Genomic DNA, 14,539 nt, shown 5'->3' with positions numbered 1-14,539 from the left:
TTTTTTTTTTTTTTTTTTTTACTGTACCTTCACTGGTTTTGCGCAGTACATTGATGACATCAGATGGCTCCAAGTTAAGTTCGTCTGCCTGTTTTGCTACATACTGACTGACACACTGCACTTGAGGACAATCTGACACACACACACACACACACACACACACACACACACACACACACACACACACACACACACACACACACACACACACACACACACACACACACACACTTTATAGAGCAAGATGCACTGTGTAACAAAGACACCTTGTCCAGAGTATAATTGGGGAAGCTTCTTAGAAGTCTATATTTGGAATTTATTATAATAGTGGAGTTATTTCTCACAATCATTTTTTAAAAACTTTTTTTTTTCACCCATTGGAACTCAAAAGAAGTTATTTCGCAGCTTTGCATCACAATTTTTGAAACTTGACAGTTAGTGGTTACCATCCACTTTCATATCGAACTCAACAGCACATCTGCTTTAGTCATCATTTTGTGTTCCATGGAAAAAGTTAAAACATTGGGGCATATACTATAGCAGTATTTGGAGTAAATGACAATTTAAAATATCAATTTAAAGAAAATGTTAAAGGACTGCATATTCCTTCCCACAGTGTCTCTGATTAAATGAATTGAAAGCTTACCCCAGTCCTCATAAATCTTCTCCTCTCCAAGTGCCTTTTTAATCAAAGGGAAAGCAGCTATCCACCTATGCATGTCTGACCTGGAGAGGGGGTGTTAAAAAGAATGAGGGAGGTGTGAATGTTTAAAAATGTAAAGATACTGGTTATTTCCAAAATGGAATGGTCATGTGACTACAATCTATTCTATTCTATTCTGAATAGAACCAGAGGTATGAATAAAACCATTAAGCTACATGCATCTCACTCTGTATTAGCCTTGAGCAGTCGTTCACAGGTGCGACCCCGATGGTTTTCCAGGAGGGTCAGACAGAAACAATGATCCAAGTGTGGTCCAAGAACATATTCTGTAGACTGCACCTGAACCAGAGATCGATGAGCATGATCGATCACCACAAATCGGTCTGGACATCCACTGAGAAGAGAGGGGGACAGAGAAGGGCACCACATGAGGTCAAAGATTCCCTTTATTGACTCACTCCACCGAAAATACTTGGAACAATTTGTCCCAGGAACTTTTTTTCCCCATACCTGTTGATGTCTGCATTTCCATTGTGGTCTAAAAGTTTTATATAGATTAGGCAAATTATTCCGGTAACGCAGGACTGCGTCCAACTTGTTGGGAACCCCCCAGCATTACACATTTTGCATTTCTCCCTCATCAGTCACAACCAATTCAAGTCTTGCAGTCTCTACTAAATGAGCAGACGAGTAAAATCAGTTATACTCCACTTGTGATTTAAGCATTTGTGTCTTGAAAAAGTTGGTTGCTTGCTAACAAGTTGCTTAATGGGAACATTAAACTTCAGGGAAATAAAATGTTGAACAGGAAAACTCATCTACTGAATAGTGTGCTTATACATGCCTTTTTGTTTATACTCTACTATTCTTACTTAAACTTTCCACCAGTCTCTTTCCAGCTCTTTCCAACAGAGTTTGGGTTGTAGCTAGTGTTGCAACGCTGGTTCCCTTTTGAGAGGTCTCTCGTATTGCGTAAGCTAGCTTACACTATGGGAAAACCCCTTTTCTCGAGAATACTGAAGCCAAAACTTTAAAGCGCAGTGTAGCTGCACAGCAGACACAGATGAGCGTGAGTGCGGTTATGGCACTAGCGTAGCCAGAAAAGCGTCTCTGGGTGTGCATAAGAAAAACTGGGTGTGCCACATTTATTGTCAGATAAATGTGCAAAAAAAACTTGACCCGGTGTATCACTAACTTTACAGAATAGACTGGGCTGATGTGTAAAACTATAGGCCTACTCAGGCTCGGCACATAAACATAATACTACTGTATATAAAATATAACTCAGGGCTCAACATTAAGGCTTTTCATGTGCTTGTTCAAACAAGTAAATCTGTCATTCACTCGTCCTAGTAAAAAAATTGCTTGTCCAGAAAAAAATGGGATTTTTTGGTGTTGTAAATACAATTTATTCTGAGGCAGTATTCTCATCAGTGTTCAGTCAGCTTTTACATATTTAAATCTGCATATTTATGATATTTTAACCTTTATAAAGAGCATGTTACCCTAATCGGTTTAAATATATGCTTCATCTTTCATTTTAAATTCTTAAATGTATTCAATAAATTTAATTGAAATAGTAAGAAACGATATGGCTATTACCAATCAAATTAATTAATATACACTGAAATATTACAACTGCATTAAATAATGTTATGAGATTGTTTTAACTATTTTTTGAATATACAAATAGAATGATAGCCTACTTCTAAACACGAAACTAAACCATCAGTAGGGGGCGGCAGATCACCGTATTAATAAGTGAGTAATTGAGTCATTTATTAAAATGATTCGTTCAAACGGCTGAATTGTTCAGGAATGAGGCAGTTGTTTAAAGGGTAACTAAACCCTAAACCAACTTTTTTTAGTTAATGATCTTTAAGAATGGGGCTTTATTAGTGCTGTTCATTGATTCGAGTAACTTTTTGACATTTGGGTATAAAGTGTTTTAATTCTACAATATATGGTGTAAAAACGTCTGAGTGCTGCCCTCTTCAGGTTGAACGGTAGCTACTGCAGTTGAATTTTCCTATTGGTGGTTGCAGTGGTTCGTGACGAAAGGGGTGGGTGGTGACGTAAGCAGGTTCCAGCTCACCACGCCCTTGGTACGAGCTACCACGCCCTTTGCAGTATAAAAACCATCTTGTTTCGTCAAAACCACTGTAGCGAGTCAGGAGTTGGAATTGCGAGTATTGAAAACGATCAGGATGAATTAATGAATTAACTGGACTTGTCAAATTTCATAGCTATGGGTATCTCCCTAGGTTTGCCACTGGTAGGTATAAACCTCTCCAACAAGGTTTGTGTGCATCTTACCTCATTGCAAACGTGCACGGCGCATGACAGAATGTGTGTGTGTGTGTGTGTGTGTGTGTGTGTGTGTGTGTGTGTGTGTCGCATAAGCTGTCTTTCTGCTGTTTGCAAAAGGAGATAGTGGATTTCCATTAAAGGGTAACTAAACCCCTGGTCAGAGCCTGACTTCACCCACTGGCAATATATGAAAAAGGCTGGAAAAGTGGGCAGAGCCCAGCGGAGTGGGGTGTGCACCTGAGACGCATCTCTCTGTATGGAACCTGCCTACGTCACCTGCAACCGCTATGTCACGAACCACTACAAACATCCAATAGGAAAATTCAACTGCATTAGCCACCGTTCAACCTGAAGAGGGTAGTACTCAGACGTTTTTACACCATATATTGTAAGATTAAAACACTCAATGACACCCAAATGTCAAAAAATTTACTGGAATCCACAAATACACTGCAGGATCACTCTTGCTCGTATCCAAGGTAAAAAACAAAAAAAACAATCAAAGGGCGGGATACTTTTATTCCTGAAAAAGTGCGTACCCGAGTCCGTGTTGCTTTCACATACACGCGAACCGCAGCACGGTTCGGGAGCAACTGAACTCAGACCACCTCGTCCAGGCAGTCTCGGGTTCGGTACCCCAGTGCGCACCTGGGACCACATGACAGTGTTCACATTAGTGATTTTTCATGCGAACCGTAGCCCGTTCCGAACTAAACTGCCGGTGTGAAAGCCCCCTCAGAGTCTGACAGCAGCTGTCAATTAATCCCTCACTGCGGGTCTAAGGTGCATGCCCCCCTGCTCAGCCCCGCCCTCGGTTCGTCCCCTCTATCTCTGCTGGGCTCTGCCCACTTTTCCAGCATTTTTCAAATATTGCCAGTGGGTGGAGTCAGGCTCTGACCAGGGATCTAGTTACCCTTTAATAGGTCATTGAATCTTTGACTCAACAAAATCATTCAAAGCGCTGAATCATTCAGTAATGTGGTTATGTTATCCGGTGAGATGCGCTGTGCTTCTGCTGTGATCTTTGTTTTTGAACTATTTTCGCTGCTCAAATAGAACAAAAACAGTCAATATTGTGTCTAAAATGTAAGTGACTTGATATTAATTACTTGTTTATTGAACTGTCATATGAAATCAGTGTCACATTTTCAATTGTGATGGTATTCAGCACTCGTGGTCGTGTGATGTTGGTTAACTTTATCATATGTTATAAATATAAAAACTCCACATGAATCTTTTGAACGATATATGTTCATTAAGTTTATTTGTGTGAACTGCACTCAATGTTTCCATTTCTCCTCATGAGGCGCGAGCCTCAAAAGCACAACCTTGTTCCCGTCAGACAGCCAGCGGCTGTTTGCGGATTGTTTGGCAGTCCTAATGTCGGCACTCGGCAGATATTTTTTTTAACGTTAACGATTAAAACTTGATTGAGACTTTAAAAAATAATTCTGCATCTATTTTTAGGCCACTGTGGGTGGCACCGGCACACCCTGGCACACCCGTGGCTATGCCTATGGGTCATTGGCTGTGCTGCGGCTACTGCTCAAACCTATGGCGAGGCAGCTCAGACGCTCGAACCAATCGGGGCATTTCGCGCCCTGACACGTCAGAGCCCGCCAAAATGGGTGTGGTCCACATCCATAAAAGGACCAGGCCTCGCCTAGGGAGCCCAGATTTATCTCCTTCAGCGAATCACCACTTCGCCGACCTCCGGATATTTCAGCCCGCCGTTTCTGCTGTGCCATCCGGCGCACTATATCCTTTTAATGCAGTAGTGTGTTCACCGTTGCGTCAGACTTTTTCTAAAAGAGCAATTCCGAGGCGTTGTTTCAAATTCCTCTTTCTAAAATGTGCCTCATCAGAGGCCCTCTCTTCGGCGGAGACCGTCACATCCTCTGCGCTTCCTGTCTGGGCCCGGACCACGCGGAAGCTGCACTCGCTAGGGCGGCTGCCCTGAGTGTGACGACATGGATCTCCCCACAATGCGGGCTCGTCTGCCTGTTTTCGCCGACGAAGAACCCCCGCTTCCTCTCTCCCTTTGATCGAGCTGCGAAAAGAAGCGACGCTCACAAGGGATTCCAGAGCAGACAGACACAATCGAACGCACGCCTGGCTAGTCCCCACATGCCTTCCGTCATGCACAGACCTCTCGAGCTCTCTGCATGACCCAGACAGACACTATGAGTGAGTTTTTGGCCTGGAAACCAGACACGCTGAAACTGCACATTTTAATGTCCGATTTGCACATCATGTATGAACTGTCTACATGACTCGGACAGAAAATGTATGCGTTTTCTTGCCTGAGATACAGCCATGTTGAAACTGCATTCACTCAAAGTCACAACAGCTGTTCTCACTAGGACATGCTCGTCTCTTCACTGCGCTTGCGGCCTTACGTACAGGAAGCGATCCCGCCCCTCCCGTTAGAGATAAGCCTATAAATTAGAGATATCCTAAATGCAGGTTATGAGCCCACTGTAATGTATGCTCCCCTGCACACAAGCACTGTTCCCACAGTCCTAAATTCTCCCACAATATTCCACGCTGGAAACACATTAAGTGTATGAAGCATGCACCCCTACTCACACGTGCGGAGATCCCATTAAAAGTAGATCATATGCTCACTATGAAGCATGCACTCCTACAGACAAGCACTGTTCACACAGTATCAGGCTCTCCAGCAGAGAGTGTAATGAATGTAATGCGTGTGCCCACTATGAAGTCTGCAACTCTACACATAAACAAGACCACCGTAATATCAATTCTTCCCCCAGCTCGTGCGGGAGATGTTATAAACGTGTATTGTGTGCCAACTGTGAAGTATGCACCCCCACATGAGAAAACTGTGCATTCAGCTCATAGCGGCGCGAACATTAAACAGCTGGGCGGCCCGTCCCCAGTTTTCCATTCAACCCCTAGCTATACGGGCCGAGGCCTGGCAGGCCATCCCCGATATAACAGAATGGGTGTTGAACATAATAAAACAAGGCTACTCACTACAGTTTGCTCGCAGACCCCCGCGCTTTTCAGTCGTGGTCGAGACAACAGTGAGAAGAGGCGTGGCTCACGACCTTCACACCGAAGTGTCGAAACTGTTAGAGAAGGGAGCTGTGGAAACAGTCCCAGTATCACAAAGCGAGTCTGGCTTTTACTTCCTCGTCCCAAAGAAAGATGGCGGTCTCAGACCCATCCTAGACCTCATACACCTGAACAAAGCGCTTATGATGCGACCGTTCAGAATGCTGACAACCAAACAAATCCTGACGCAGATTCGCCCAGGGGATTGGTATATCTCAGTGGATCTGATGGATGCTTATTTTCACATCCAGAGTTCGCCCCATCACAGGCCATTTCTCAGATTCGCCTTGAGGGGCAGGGTTACCAGTACACAATACTACCGTTCGGCCTATCACTGGTACCCTGTGCTTTTACAAAGTGCATGGACACAGCACTTATCCCCCTTGAGACAGCGGGGAGTGCGAGTGTTGAATTACCTCGATGATTGACTGATCATAGCCCAATCAGAGGAACAATTGATAACTCACAGATCCTGGCTCCTCAGCCATATAGAAAGCCAGGATCAACGTTTCAGAGAGCACACTGTCTCCCAGCCAAAGTATCTCTTTCCTGGGTACAGTGATAGACTCTATACAAATGAAAGCGCGCCTCACATCAGAGTGCGCGCTCACTATTTAGCGCCTAGCGGCATCTTTCAGAAATTTCAGAGGAATTTTATGGCCTCAGCATCATCAGTACTCCCGCTTGGACTACTGCACATGCATCCTCTCCAGCGCTGGCTAAAACCCTGTGTACCAACTCACGCATGGCGATCTGGCCACTTACAAATCAGAGCGAACCATGGCTGTATCAGAGCCCTGGCTCCCTGAAAAGCAGACGACTGGTATCAGTCAGGAGTGAGTATGGGTGTGGTTTCAAGGCGAAAGGTGATCTTGACCGGTGCCTCAAATCTAGGATAAGGGGCCCTTTACGAGGGCAGGCCCTTCTCTGGCCTATGGTCAGACCTGGAGAAGTGCCTACATATAAACTGTCTAGAAATGAGAGCAGTCGATCTAACGCTGTAAGCTGTTCTCCCGTACTTAAAAGGCCACCACGTCCTGGTCCGGACGGACAACATGGCAATGGTGTCCTATATAAATCGCCAGGGTGGTCTCAGATCAAGTAACCTGCACACCATGGTCAAAAACCTCATCTTATGGGCTCAGAAAAACCTGCACGCCCTAAGGGCGGTGCATGTGCCAGGAATTATGAACCAGGGTGCGGATATGTTATCCAGAGACAATGTTCCCCCAGGGGAATGGTCTCTTCACCTACTGACGGTTCAGCTAATATGGAGCATCTACGGCTAGGCAAAGGTCGACATCTTCGCCTCAGAAGACAACACTCATTGCCAAAAAAATTTCTCAAAGAGGAGGGACACGCTTGCCCATGATTGGCCGAGCCACCTGCTGTATGCATTCCCTCCGGTCACGATGTTACCACAGGCCATCGAACCGATCAAGGAGAGCAAGTGTGCAGTGCTACTAATAGCACCTCTCTAGAAGAGCCAATTATTGTTCTCTGGGCTGGCACAGCTGCTGGAAACAGCCCCATGGCCAGTTCCGCTGAGGAGAACTCCCCACACAGGCAAACCGATTAATTTGCCATCCCGTCCCTGTTCCAAAAGTGCTTTTGACTCTCTTCAGAGCGCAGGTTATGTCACTAGCAGCTCTTTTCTCACCAGAAGACGAAAGAGACGCGAGTTTACTCTGTCCCGTCACAGCTATCAGAGTTTATGTGGAGCATTCAGTCTCATTCAGACAGTCAGAACAGCTCTTTATGCTTTGGCGGCCGCACCAAGGGGCACGGTGTGACAAAGCAGAGATTATCGCGTTGGATAATAGATGCTATTTGAGATGCTGGCTTATGAATCTAGGGGCCTGCATTGCCCCTTAGGGGTCAGAGCTCATTCCACAAGAGGCATGGGCTTGGTCAAGTGGAACACCCATGGAAGATATTTGTGCGGTGGCCGGCTGGGCCTCGCCGTCCACAATTATCAGATTTTATAATCTGGAAATTCCTGCTTTGCAAGCGAGAGGTCTTTTAGTGTAAGTGCAAGCACAAACCCCCCTAGGCCATAGGGTCCGATACATATCTGGTCCTGGCTAAACTCGGACTACGGTCCTTATATATATTTATATACATACATTATAAGGATTTGGCCCTGTTAGGCCCATTTCCTAGCTTTCCTATACGAGGCTCGTCAAATGACCGGTTTCTATTGGGATTCATAACTTTACTCATCTATGGGCCTCAGGCTTCTTGCTTTGGGCTACAGTATGGAGCAAAATTAAGCACGCACAGCGTGTTGAAGTGGGTTCCCGTCTGAGCTGCCTCGCCATAGGTTTGAGCAGTTGCCGCAGCACAGCCAATTACCGCAGTCACGCTCATCTGTGTCTGCTGTGCAGCTACACTGCGTTTTAAAGTTTTGGCTTCAGTATTCTCGAGAAAAGGGGTTTTCCCATTGCGTAGGCTAGCTTGCGTAATAGTTCGTTCCCTCCTCTAAGGGAACTGAGGTTACGGAAGTAACCAAAGTAGTTTTGGGTTTTGTTCATCTCTTTTTTTTTTTTTTGTAATTCATACTCAGTCACAGTCTTAGTTCCTGGTCACGTCATGCTTCTTTGGCTGCATCCAAATCGCATACTTTCTTGAGTTATGTACTTATTTTGAATAAGTAATTACTTCACAACCGTCAAAAAGTATGTTCTATATATGAATGTGTGTGTGAAGTATGAATAGAATCTGGACGTACTTCATTCACCATCAGCGTCATTTTGCATCCCTGCCATTCACAAATCCTCTCCCATGGCCTTGTGGCCTAAAGGATCCATTGTATACACACTTTAAAATCTTGCTGGAAGAAGTAGGTCATCTGGGGTGCCTACTCTTTTATGAATACTGTGAATTCTTGTCACATATTGTTTTTTGCCTACTATGTAGTAAGGGAAGCATGAGATTTCGAATACAGCCCCTGTTTCCCCAGAGATTGGCTTATTATAGTGGATGAGTAGGTCTGTATCTCTTACCAATGGAGAAATCGTAAAGGCTAACTTGGATCATGAGAGGCACCTCAGCCTATGGCAGTGACGTCAGTGTCCGCTGTTCAAAGTTTTATGATAGTATAAGTTTCGCTGAGCATCTACCTCCTTGTTTGCACCCGCGCCAGAGTTGGAGAAAAAAGCGTAAGAGAGGCAAACGAGCCAGGATTCTGTGCAGAACGCAAAAAAACTTTTAAACCCCCTCTTCCGAGTATTCTTCTAGCAAATGTTCAATGGTCAACAAAATGGACGAGCTAAATGCTTGGATAAATTTTCAGGGAGACATCAGAAACTTTTGTGTTCTTGTCTTCTCTGAGACATGGCTGGACGATACTGTTCTGGATTGCGCTGTTTCGCCTCTAGGTTTCACCATCCATCACCAGGATAGAACAACAGACTCTGGTAAGCGCAAAGGCGGCGGTGTGTGCATTATGGTGAACTCTCTATGAGGAACAGATGTTTCAGTTGTTGCTAAACACTGCTGTCCAGATGCCGATCTCATTGCAGTTAAAGGACAAGTTCGGTATTTTACACGCCCTGTTTTAAGATCGTTTCTGATGAAATACAATGGTTAAGATTGAAATTTGGACAAATGCTGATGTCCAGAGAATTTTCGGTTTCTGTGGTAGCACCCCCCCACCTCCACAATGGTTTCATAGGGGCACTGTAAGAATCATTCATAAAACGCATTAAACTTTAGTAGGGGTGACCTCGAACAGTCGAAGATTCTGTTCTGAGCCTGATTCGACTACCAATCTCACAGTCGAATCTTCGCAGAGGTTATATAAGGGTGCTCAATGTCTGATTTCACATAGAAGTACTGGTTTTCTGTCAATACGTTAATATAGGAGCCTATTATGATAATGCTGTAAATACAAATGTGCAAAGGAAGAAGCTTTAAATAAATATTTTTAACGTGCATGAATAAATCCAAACACCCCGTGACAGATTTAAGTTTCACTTTCGATACGTGACCGAAGGAGCAGCGTTTTGGCGGCAGGGATTTAAATCTTTAAAAATGTCTGGGATAAGAAAATCTAAAGAGTGGATGCACACCATCAGAAAGGGTATTTTCCCAGACTGGATTTATCATCAGGAAAACCATGATTGCACTTCTGCAGGCCAACGTTAACAAGTTGGTTTTCCTCGGTACATTCTAAAACGCCTAACGTGAAAAAAGCTTTTAAAACGCTAGGGCACTTTTACGTGGCTTAATTAATGTATAATAGGCTACCTCATTAAGAAACCATGCAATGTGCAGATAAGCAGATGAACCCAGAATATGAACGCAACGTGTTTCTCCTATAGAAAGTCACGTAAAGCGTTTTCTTTATAATAACGGGTTTCAATGGGAGGGAAATTAGCGTTTAATTAAACGCGTTGCGTTCATATTCTGGGCTCATCTGCTTTTCTGTATGCTATACAGTATGCTTTATTAATAAGGTGTGTGTAGAATTTGATCTTTTAATATAACTGTCTTAGGACATTAAGCCGTTAAACGTTTTTCATGTTAAGCGTTTTAGAATGTATTTTATCCGCGCACACAATTTGAAAAGACTCAAACGGACACAGAGACACAGACAGAGTGAAAGACTAGATTTTTTCTCTCTCGATCAGGTAGGGTACAAGTGATTTCAAAAAATTTCAGCCGGTTCTAATTTGATTTTTGGATGCTGTGAACATGTTTAGATAAACTGTCACTCGAGTTCAGCGTTTATTGTTGTTTCTGCAGTTAAAAAGACAAAGTTGACCATTCTGGCTATACTTTCGATATTTTAATAATATCTTTATTTTTTTTTAATTTATTGATCACTCAGGGTAATCTAATTTAACTATTTGTGGCTTGTGTTTTGAATATATGTTCCCCTGCACTTTAGGCACTTTGCACACATTTGTTCTGCATCTTGTGACTTGATTCAGACTTATTTGGTTTAAAAAAAAAAAAAAAATTTTAAGAAAGGTTTATTCTGTTCTAATTTAATTCTGTAAATTAATTGTTGATTATTTTTCGGTGCATAGATGTTGCGCTCTGTAGGTACTTAGAGCCTGCTCGCACAGGCAATTTAGCCGATTTAATTTGATTTGCATGTGAAATGCAAATCCTGTCTGCAGTGTGGCCTTTCTGCAGTTAGTTATGTTATTTCTTAGTTGTATTGATCCGAAATGTTTTTCTACATTTTTTTATATAACTTTGTGTGATGTTCTGCACATCTCGGCTTTAAAATGTTAAAGCCCCGCCCCCTCCCTAACCCCACACACACGATTCGACTATTAGTCGACTATAGGGAAGACTTGACGATTCTGATTCGACTATGAAAATCCTTAGTCGGGTACACCCCTAAACTTAAGTTTACAAAGACGTGAAACTCACCTGGGCTGGGTGTTCTGGGCTGTTCACTGATATGCTCACACAAAAATCGCTGCAAAAGATGCTTTCCAACAAGTTTTATCATAGTTTTTGTCCAACTCCATTGACTTGTATTGGATGTTCTGTGAGGTACGGTATTACTCCGCCGCCGGAAACGGAAATGGTGTTTTTGTATTCTTTGTGTAGTCTTATGCAGTCGCGGTATCGTAGGCTATGCTATCCAAACATTGGCAAAGGTGCATTATCGCCACCAACTGGGCTGGAGTGTCTATTATTCAAGCTCTCAACGGAAGTTTGTCTGGTTGTGAGGCGTTTGGAAAAATAGGTCCACAGTTTTACAACGAATGGTACACCTGTTGGAAAGCATTTTTGCAGCGATTTTTGTGTGAGCATAACAGTGAACAGCCCAGACCAATCGGTGAGTTTCACGTCTTTGTAAACTAAAGTTTAATGCGTTTTATTAATGATTCTTCCAGTGCCCCTATGAAACCATTGTGGAGTTGGTTGGGGGGTTGGGATTCTCGGGACAGCAACATTTGTCCAAATTTCAATCTTAACCGTTTTCTTTCATCAGAAACTATCTTAAAACAGGGCTTTAAGTGTAAAATACCGAACTTCTCCTTTAAAATATGTCCATTCTTTCTTCCACTCGAATTTAGTTTGGTCATTCTCATACTGACCTACATACCTCCAGGCGGATAAGAGTAAAGCACTGGACATTCTGTATGAAACCATAAATAGTCTGGAGAACAAATACTTTCATTGTCGTCTGGAAATTTAATAGGATAAACCTAAAACAAATTCTCTACCTGACGTGTTCAGGTCTTTCAGGGTGCTCAACCCATGATAAGCACCAGGTCCTGATGGTGTTCAGGGCTGTGTCCTTAAAGTCTGTACCAGCCAGCTAGCAGAGGTTTTTACAGATATTTTGAATACCTCTCTTAGGCAGTCTGTGATCCCTTCCTGCTTTAAGAAGATCACCATCGTCCCTGTTCCAAAGAAGCCTGTTGTCAGCTGCCTGAATGACTACCGACCTGTAGCGCTGACCTCTACCATAATGAAGTGCTTTGAGCAACTTGTCAAATATCAAATCTGCTCTTCCCTGCCGGACACCTTGGACCCTCTCCAATTTGCATACTGAAAAAACGTATCGACAGATGATGCCATCAGCCTTGCGATGCACAGTGCTCTCTCACACCTGGGCAAGTAAAACACCTACGTGAGAATGTTGTTCATCGACTACAGCTCCGCCTTAAATAAAATAATCCCAGCCAAACTTATTGCAAAACTTATAATTTAGGATTGAACACACAACTATGCAAACTGGATTTTGGACTTCCTGACTAGCAGACCGCAAGTTGTGAGAATTGGTAGCTGCCTATCTTCCAGGCTGACTCTGAGCACAGGTGCTCCACAGGGTTGCATTCTCAGCCCCTGACTATACTATACTACCCTGTTCACGCACGAATGCGTTGCCAAACTCAGTACCAACATCATCTTTAAGTTCGCTGATGACACCTCCATCCTGGGTCTCATTGAGAATGGCGATGAAATGGCCTACAGAGATGACGTAAAAACACTATCTACAAGTAAGTGGTGCAATGATAGTAACCTCTGCCTCAACATCAGCAAAACCAAAGAGATGATCATGGACTTCAGGAGGATGCTGGTGGACAGCCACGCCTGCCAACACATTGATGGAGCAGCTGTGGAAAGAGTCAAGAGCACAAAGTTCCTTGGTGTGCATGTCTCTGATGACCCGTCCTGGTCCCTGCACGTCGCATCAATGGTAAAGTCTGCTCATCAGCGACTCTACTTCCTACGGAGGCTCAAGAAGTCTAATCTCTCAAGAAAAGAATAATCCGACCACTTATGGATCCAGCAGAGGTACCCATCCGGTAGGCTGTTGAGATCCAGGGATTGTGCTCGGCAGACATGAGGAAGAGTTGGCCGCAGCTCATCAAGCTGTCAGGGGCCTAGCTGCTCAAGTCTCAGATTTATCTGCCCGTTTACTTCACCTTCACCAGGAATCATCCATGTTTCACTACCGACAGCTGCCCCCAGAGCCGCGAGTCAACAATTCATCCTCTTATACTGGTTAGCCCACCGAGTTGAGAGATTTTCTTAAAGAATGTGAGGTTGTTTTTTTCTCTTCAGCCCCAGACGTATGCGGAGGACCGGGCTCGTATAGCATATATTCTCTCTCTTCTCACGGGGCGTGCACACGAGTGGGGAACGTCTGTTTGGGAGGCTCGATCTGCATGCTGCAACTCTTACGGGCTCTTTAAGGACGAAATGATTGAGGTCTTTGATAGATCAGTCTTCGGCTTCGGCCATAACGAAATACTGCCTTGTTTATATTTTCCATTAAAGACTGTTGTATCCTGCCAACTCTTGCTCTTGGATCCTTTTATTATAACCGTGTAAACATGTTGAAGACTAGTGGACAGGCAGTCGATTCATTAAATGATAAGCTATTTCCTAGCAAAAGCGGATTATTCAGTGTAGTGAAGCCTCTTCTCCATTGGCATCCAAAAAAACCCGGCCTCTGGTCTCCTTCCCTGCATACCAACACAGCCTAAGTGTTAGCTAGTGATGTTACATTTTACCTGCCACAAGATGGCACTGTTTTCGACACCCAAAACAATCAGAGAAAAGCTTCAAAGATTTAAGAGGCTTAATTTCTCCATCCCTGGCGTTAGCATTAGCCGTTACATTTTGTGGCTGAAAGTTGCAGGCTTGCCTTCTAGTGGCTTTGGTTTCCCTCATTCTGATTGGCTCCCTTGTTTCATGTGTCATGTTATCATTGGTTCTTGTTTCATCAGTTCTGTTTTGTCATTGGTTTATTGATTATTCACAAGTGTATCTTGTTAGTCATTAGTTTTTGTGAATATATAACCCTCATGTTCCCATTGTGCCTTGTTTAGCTTCGTTCCCTGTAACCTCTGTTGGTGAGTTTCTTAGTCAAGTCTTTGTTTTGTATTTGTTTCGTTAACTTGCCATCAGTGGACTATTGTTACAAAAAGCTAGACCTAACCATGAATCCAGCAGTTTCCCTCCTTTGTCTGCACCAAGGGAATCATCTCTTTGAGGACTATG

At 43.6% G+C, this 14,539-nt stretch overlaps 1 protein-coding gene across 2 annotated transcripts in view; it reads right to left on the bottom strand.

The window, feature by feature from the left end:
• Positions 1-14,539, bottom strand: part of arhgef15a (Rho guanine nucleotide exchange factor (GEF) 15) — a 61,659-nt gene that overhangs the window by 537 nt on the left and 46,583 nt on the right. For both annotated transcript variants that reach the window (XM_077206338.1, XM_077206340.1), the window contains 3 exons: positions 891-1,058; positions 647-726; positions 28-132 (listed from right to left, as the gene is read on the bottom strand). In XM_077206338.1, the coding sequence (XP_077062453.1) occupies positions 28-132; positions 647-726; positions 891-1,058 (353 nt within the window). The remainder of the gene's footprint in view (positions 1-27; positions 133-646; positions 727-890; positions 1,059-14,539) is intronic.

Source organism: Siphateles boraxobius, unplaced genomic scaffold, assembly GCF_051911475.1.
Source record: "Siphateles boraxobius isolate OS27281-9 unplaced genomic scaffold, OSU_SipBor_1 56, whole genome shotgun sequence".
Classification (NCBI taxonomy): Eukaryota; Metazoa; Chordata; class Actinopteri; order Cypriniformes; family Leuciscidae; genus Siphateles; species Siphateles boraxobius.
The sequence above is the reverse complement of the archived record's forward strand: the minus strand, read 5'-3'. Positions and strand labels throughout refer to the sequence as shown.